At 34.8% G+C, this 7882-nt stretch overlaps 1 protein-coding gene across 1 annotated transcript; it reads right to left on the bottom strand.

Annotated features, from left to right (window-relative positions):
• Positions 1-2771: 2771 nt before the first annotated feature.
• LOC128161361 (uncharacterized) lies at positions 2772-7418 on the bottom strand. Its single transcript, XM_052824638.1, has 4 exons — positions 7122-7418; positions 6084-6203; positions 5628-5849; positions 2772-3188 (listed from the first exon to the last, which is right to left on the bottom strand). The coding sequence occupies exons 1-4, from the start codon at positions 7366-7368 to the stop codon at positions 2935-2937; spliced, it is 843 nt and encodes a 280-aa protein (XP_052680598.1). The 5' UTR covers positions 7369-7418; the 3' UTR covers positions 2772-2934.
• Positions 7419-7882: the final 464 nt, after the last annotated feature.

The following is a 7882-nucleotide window of genomic DNA, read 5'->3' as shown; positions in this document are numbered from 1 at the left end:
TCTATTCAAAACTAGGATATTTTACACAGGTTAGTTTTCATTCAACTTATATGTATATTTGGTAATCTGTAATAAATATACATGCAAGCAAAAGTGTCAATGGTTATATCACTTACCGTATAAAATAATCTATAACCATAATATTACATTCAGTGTATATTCCCCTTATGTTTGCATTGGAAATCTGCGATGTTCAATTTCCTGCATTCACTTAGCCTTTTCATGCGCTATCATCTTGATGCGCTATTGGCACAAATATAGAAGTCATCACGCGTTTGACGGTAGTTATTGTTGCAAGATTAAATGAAACGTTCAACCCTACATAACCAATTTGATATATACTCATAAAAATAATCAAATCATATCTACTCGTGAATTTTTTTTTTCTCTACGAAGTTCTGGTACTATATTTTTAGTCGCGGAAACGAACTAAATATCATAAAAATATGACTGTTCCATGTATGTTTCATATCCCTGACTAAGAGCGTATATACAGGCTATGAAGAGACGATACACAATTACTTTATACAAACTAGACCTTGACCTGTGCGTGCACGAGTTGACATTGCAAATGATATCGGACATTTACGAAATAGATACATCGACACACCGCATTGTTGACATTTAAATAACCAAGCTTTAAGCCTGCAATAATGCTATTAATATTACTACACTCTGCTCATAGTTAGAATAATCTGTGACTCGGGACAGACCTTCACCACAGCTAAAATGCCTCCCATATCACCCCTGCGAATGTGTTCGGAATGTTTTTTTTATCGTTGCCAAGTATATAAAAAATCCAGAGGTGCTCGAATGAAAGTTCACGAGACTTCACCGAGATTTGTTCAGTTTCTGTGAAATTTCGAGCGGAAGCATATGTGTTCGGATAATATTCTCAAAATACGTAAGAACTGGTATCCTACTTTGATTTATGTTAAAACATTAAGATGTATGTTTTATTTCACCATCTAGCGGTTATTTAAATTCAACGATGACATTCAGAAAAGAGTTATCGTTCGTGTTTAACCACGTGTAGAGTGGTTGAAAATATAAACATTGGGTGGCTTAATACAATCAGAGCTATGTTTGATGCTTGTTGTGTGCAATACCATGTTTTTAAGAAAAATAATGGGTGGCTGTTTTGCATAAAGACTTAGTTTATCGAGCCATTTTCAAGGAACATTCTGCATAAAATAGTATAGACTGTTTCACTATTGATGCTATTACTAGGTCAGGCACGGATCGAAAATAAACGCTTAAGGGGATCAGTACTAAGCATGTTAATTGTTGCAACAGCAGGAAAAAAAATATTTTTTGTATCGTCACATTTATTTCTAGAACACATTTTATCCACTAATTAATGAAGAGAACGTTTAAAATCAATAAACCTCTAGATTTTACATTTGACTACAAGTACCTAGATTCTATGAAATAGACTATAAACACGAGGCACGACTTTTACTGCGAAACTGAAAGGGTCAAATAAAAACACGTGGTCTAAAATTTAAATGACAATAACATTCGCAGGGGTGCATGTAGCAAAAAATTGCAGAATCGCTCCGAAACGATTTTGGAGAAAATTAATGAAGCTGCATTGAAAATAACAGTCAAAATGTTCAAAACAAACCATTTTGAGACTGTAAATACTTAAATTTTCATCTCAAAAATAAAATTCATGTTAATGAAGAATTCAACACTTTTTCACCAACGTTTTTTACCATGTGTACTCGCTTCAAATTTACATATACCATATTGACAATCGGAACTCTCGGGATTTTTTATATTAAATGCAGTGAGTAAGAGTTACAGTACCGATCAGACCCAACCTAACAAAAAGTAAACCCCAACTAAACCCTGGGTTTACTTTCTGGGTTTACTAGAGAGGACCCAGAGTAAACCCAGAGTAAACCCCAAGTAAACCCAGAGTGGACACAGAGAGTAAACCCCGATCAGAAGTATACCCTGAAAGCAGACGCTACATTTGTATTCAGAATATACAAGGGGCGTGAATCACAGGCAGTAGGATGATAAGATAAAATACAGGTCTGCTTTACACTTCCGTTTGTATAGTTGACTCCAAAAGCAATTCTCGAGTAAACCCAAAGTAAACCCCGAGTTAACCCAAAGTAAACCCCGAATGGACCCACATTTTCAAAAAGTAATCCCAAAGTAAACCCAGAAAGTAAACCCTGGGTTTGGTTGGGGTTTACTCTGGTGTTAGGTTGGGTCTGATCGGTACTGTATCTCCCGTATTTCCTTTGATGAACAGAATATATAGCAAATTATCAATGAAAATTTACATGTACTTATACTATCATTTCTGAGTTACCGGTAATCCATGCAAATGTGATATTGTGGAAAAATAAAGAGCCTCTCGTGATCTAGCGTGAATGTAATGCGCATGCGCAAGATTGTAAAATCCAAAAATTCCAGATGATTTCCGGATTTTTTTAAAAACAATTCGTTGATTATTAATTAGCAAGGCTTGATTTTGGAAAAAAATATGGTAATCTTCAAGTACCAATGATGTTTAAAATATATAAAACTAAAGACAGTACTTTACTCTTCCCATTCCTCGGTATTAAATCCCAAAATATCGAGTCTATTATTTTAAAATAGTAGTATAGACGAACATCAATACGAATATAAATATAAACATTAAATGATTATGTTTGAATGTTGTAGATGTTGGATTTTCATCCCTTTGACAAACCAGGGCGATGTAAACAAATTATCATACCGCAATAACGCGCGGTATATTCAATTTGTTTGCATCGTCCTGGTGTGTTGTAGCACCGACGACACCCAAAATAGCATTCAATGAGTAAATAGACCATACTGCATATAATGCCATAATAATAACGATAAACAAAATACAATACACGTCTTACTCATATACATGTTTAAATATTTTGGGTGGTATAAATGCAATTGTCATAGAAAAATTCCTTCGACGACAACTTCTTCCAGAACGAGGGAGTTTTTCCCGCCCCGGGCTGCCGGGTCGTCTTTTATATAGTTGGGTTTGACTATTTTCGCTGTCACGACTGTACCAGCCAGGAGTGTCCCGCACTCAATGGTGTGCATCTGACCCGTTTTACTGGGGCCCACAAATGTCCCGCAGGTTGACATTTTTGACCAATCCGAGGAGTTTCCTACTCTTGTTTCAACGTCATGAAGCCAACGACCTATTGTAGTGCACGTATACATGTTACATATATATCATATTTTTCAAAAAATGAAAATGACGAATCAAATTTGAATATGGATTTCTAAGATTATACATATCAATTATTCAATAAATGAACTTTGATAAGCATAAATATTAATAATTATGTGTCTGAATTTATTTTGACATTGTGCATGTGAATCAAATTGATAAGCCTAATTCTTACGACATGGCTCAGCGAGTTTTCTTTTGACGTCTATTGTACAATAACTACGATACAGAACACTTTTGGTGTGTGTTTTGTAGCTAGCTACAATAATGTAGCCCCTTCCCGGGTTTGGTTTTTGTTTTTGTTTTGTTTTTTTTTTTGGGTTTTTTTTTTTTGGGGGGGGGGGGGGGGGGAGGGCTACAACTCCATAGGAGATCCGTAATTGTGCAAATGCGAGAGTAAATCACTCCCGCACCGATTACGGCTCTAATCGTGTATAAATGACAACAACTTTTGCATTTCTTACTTGAATTAAAACATTGTAACTGTGTATGGCATAAATTAATAAAAAAAAATATCAAGTATAGTCCATATATCAGTTAATTTTCGTGTATGTCAAAAACGAAGGCTCAATTTGTCCGTCATGTTTATTGACCTTGATCGGTTTTATTTGGGACAGCCAATGAGAATTCAGGAGCGGATCTGAATATAAAAGATCTCCTATTTTAAACATAATTAACGCGGTAAATATGAATTTTCCCATTATATACCATTTCCCTAAATGATGTTTCAGTGATAGAACGAGGTAAGATCTCTTATTTACACTGACATTTACGTTATCAATCCCATCAAAATTTCAAGCGTAAATCCCATAACATTACTCGAGAACTGTCATGGCTGCTGAAAAAGACGACTGGTTAAGTTTTAACATGCTGATATATTTTATTTGGTTCTGAATTACATCCGGTTAGTTTGTTCAACCTGAATTAAAAAAGTATTTTACCTAAAAGAAATCAAATATAAAAACGATCTTTTCAGACCGAATTCAGGCACATTAAAAAATCAATTTTGCATCATTACGGGGATCCTATGGAATTGTAGTCCTCTCCAATAAATATCAGATATATAAAAAAAAAACCGGAGAGGGCTACACTATTGCAGTTAGGTGTTTTGATGTGAGTGATGAAAAACTCTATTGTGCATTGATAGAAGATTTAGCGATATTGGATTAGTGTTTCAGTACCTTAATTAAAGAGACACTACGTGCACAAATTCCATGAAATTACAATTTTTGCGTAATTTAAAACAATAATACAATGTAACTAATAATTTTAGAGGGCCGTACAGTAAAAATTGCTAGTCCAGCCTTTTGTTCAACCAGCGCATGCTCACAAATTGTAAACATTACAGCGAGGCTTTCCGCAGGCGGTTGAAAGGAGCACCGACGTCAACAGATAAAGCTACAAAAGGATCATCAGAATTGTTTTGTCGTATGCACGGTCTTGTGCATGATTTGTTTTTTCTACAATTCCTTTGACAGCTGTTGTCATTCAAAATTATGTGATGTAAATAAAATTTCTATGTTCGAGTCGATATGATATAAATTTTGAATTCCGGGCAGTTTTAAACACGAAAACGCGACCTTAGTATTGCCTTGAAAAGATTCAAACTTTGAGTGCATGCACAATTTAACTTATATTCCTTTTATTAAAGTGTTTTTTGTTAAAAAGAGATAACCAAAATGAGGAAAGTTAGCTGTAGTGTCTCTTTAAATTAAGTGATGATATTACAACGTACATGTATTTCTATAAATAGCAATTACTGTACAATGAACGATTTTAGAAATTTTAGAATTTTTTCGGACCTCCAACCTTAACCAAATTTATTGCACATTTGTCTTGTTTGTTTTTAAATAACAAAGAAATTAGAGCTTTTATCTTGCTTTTAAGTTCACAACTGACATTGAAACTAACTCGGTTGAGCAGTGGATGTAACCTAGTGCAGCAATACATGCATTGCTATTTAAAAAAATAAAAAAAATTCAAATAAAATTGTAGCCATGCCGCTTTAACTTAGTTCTTGTCAGTCTGTTAAATGAAGATCCTTTATACTTAGCGTTTCGGCTACAATGAATAAAACTTGGTCAAAATTTCAACTTGCAGTACGATCTGATTGGTTGAGAAGAAATAATATGTATAATATGTACAACAGTTTAAGAAAGGTTATGTCACAAGTCATTATAATTTCTTATCAAGTTGTATTTGAAATACAGGGTTAGACTCGGCTCGAGCTATTGCTATTGCGTTTAAAGTCCCATCTTTTATCTCTCACTCTGTAGGAAACCCGTACTCAAAAAATGTAACGTATATGCACACATTTGCAATACTGCAACTATTAATGGAAAAACTGATTTCACAAAAGGAATAACGTTTGAAAAACAAAGAAATTGAGAAAATAGAAGAGAGTTACCGTAATTATCAATTCGATTATACAGGGTGATGTTCTTGACTAGACCCACTCCTCCCAAAGCAATGGATAACCAGGGGTAGAGCTCGAAACCTGTGTGGAAGATAAGATTGAAGTCTCGAACTCTGGTGCGTCCGTCCACCGCGTTTTCCCAGCCTTCGGTTGCCTTACGACCTGGCATGGTTGAGCTCCCAAACACTGCCTTTCCGAGGGCCAAGTTTAAAACTGTTAGGAGAAGACTGACAACATCTGTACACGCATTGTATTATTAGCGTACGTTGTACATAGATAATGATATTAAATGCAAATACAGAAGGTGAGACGTAACAATTTTATTTTTCCACTGTAATAATTAAACGAATATGTCAATTCTAATATGCGGAAATAATCTGAAAAACTAGAGATGACACGTTTTTCTAATGTATTCCTTTTTTAACAAATTTATGCAATTCCACAAACCTTTGTAGCATTTCCCACTGTGTGCAATGTACGTCAGATTACAGGAGCATTGTCCTGATTCACAAACCGAGTTCTCGGGGCAACTATCGTCTCCAGAACACGAGTCGCCCAACAAGGTCTCTGAAAATTACAATAACCTTAAATCTACACATATTTACCATAAGAGCAACATTTACTTTCATCCTGATTATAATTTTTAATCAAAGTACTGAAGAACTAACGGGAGTTGATTTTGTCGAAGTTTTTTTTTTTTTTAAATCAATGATATGTTATCTTGCATCACAACTACATGTAGTTTCTAATTTGAACTACGCACATTTTTATAATATGAATTTTTGGACTTTTTCGACAAGAATGTCGAGAAACCCACATATTAATAATGTTAAATAGTATTGAAAGATAAAATTAATTCAATCAAACTATGTATCAGTGATAGAAATATTTCTCGAAAATTTTATGGATCCAAGCAATATTGAACTCTTGTTTCGTTCAACCAAACGCTCGGCTGACACCGTAAATCTCCGACAAGGATTTACGGAGACAGCCAAACGTCGAGTTGAACGAGACATTGAACTTTGGCGTAGGAATACATACGACTACAAAAAATATTTAAATTGTTCGTACCATTTAAAATCTGACTATTTTCAAGGTATTTATAAATAAGTTTCCTTGAAAAACAATGCTTTTGCAAACATTACATCGAATTCATCAATTATTTTCAAGAACTAAGTCTTGTCAGCAGCAATGATTTGTGCTGAGGTCCAAACACTGTTTCACTTTCGGTTTGTCTGAGTAACTGCATAGGAGAGTTGATTAAAATCAACTCCCAAAAAATCAAATTAAGATTTTGCTGCTTTTGGTTTAATCGATCACTAAGCTAAACAGCTTTCTCCAATCTTTGTAATGAGGGTAGACGTCCTAGTTAACTGCGAATGTTACAAGCAACGGCACGATAAATAAGATTATTTTTAGAATGTGAGGTCTCAGCTAGTGTTTAACTAGTTCTTATACGTATAATCTAAAGACGTCAGGACTTACCGACATAGGCGGATGTCGTTGGGTTAGTCTCTAACTCTCCTTGGCTTGATTCTTGTAAGCTTTGTTTCCATGGACCGGCACATCTGTCGGGCAGGTCATTGTTCGGAGCATGGAGAAAAGTCACAGAAGATATCAATATCGCCAACCCTAACACCAGAAGTAGTCCGATCGTAACAATAAACACCCACTGCCTCCAAGATACCTGACTGTACAGTCTGTTTTCTAAAACTCCATGAAAGGACTCCATTACAAACAGTAGTGAGTGTTTTTGTAGTACTAGTCAAATGACACGACACGAAAAGCGGATGGCAATTAAAGACATTTGTAGATCAGCGTTTAAGGACACTTAACGTTCTTAAAAGTACATTAATTCATTCTTTGTGAAAAGTGAAAGTTGAAACATGGAATTAAACGACCTGATGCTATATTTTCCAAATCAATATATTCAAAACATCATTGAGTACCTTAACCAGTTGGTACAAAGTACTAAGTCTTGTAAACAAACTCCGTCTGCTTATAAAGATTATGTATACATGTATGTAGACCAGTTCAAATATAACGAATTCACAGATTTTTTTACTGGTATATTGAACCTGTGTAAACAAAACAAGGGCACAAACCTTGTTTACATGACAAGGAATCGTAAGTCCTGTATTTTGCTTATAAATCAACGACTGACTCCAAGATTCCAATGATCATCAGAAATGTATTCCTAAAGCATTGTAAATAATAACAGCAGAAAAACAGACTTTGACCAAAAT

This window comes from Crassostrea angulata, chromosome 8, assembly GCF_025612915.1.
Source record: "Crassostrea angulata isolate pt1a10 chromosome 8, ASM2561291v2, whole genome shotgun sequence".
Lineage (NCBI taxonomy): Eukaryota > Metazoa > Mollusca > Bivalvia > Ostreida > Ostreidae > Magallana > Magallana angulata.
Note: the sequence above shows the minus strand (reverse complement) of the source record. Positions and strands in the feature narration are given on the sequence as shown.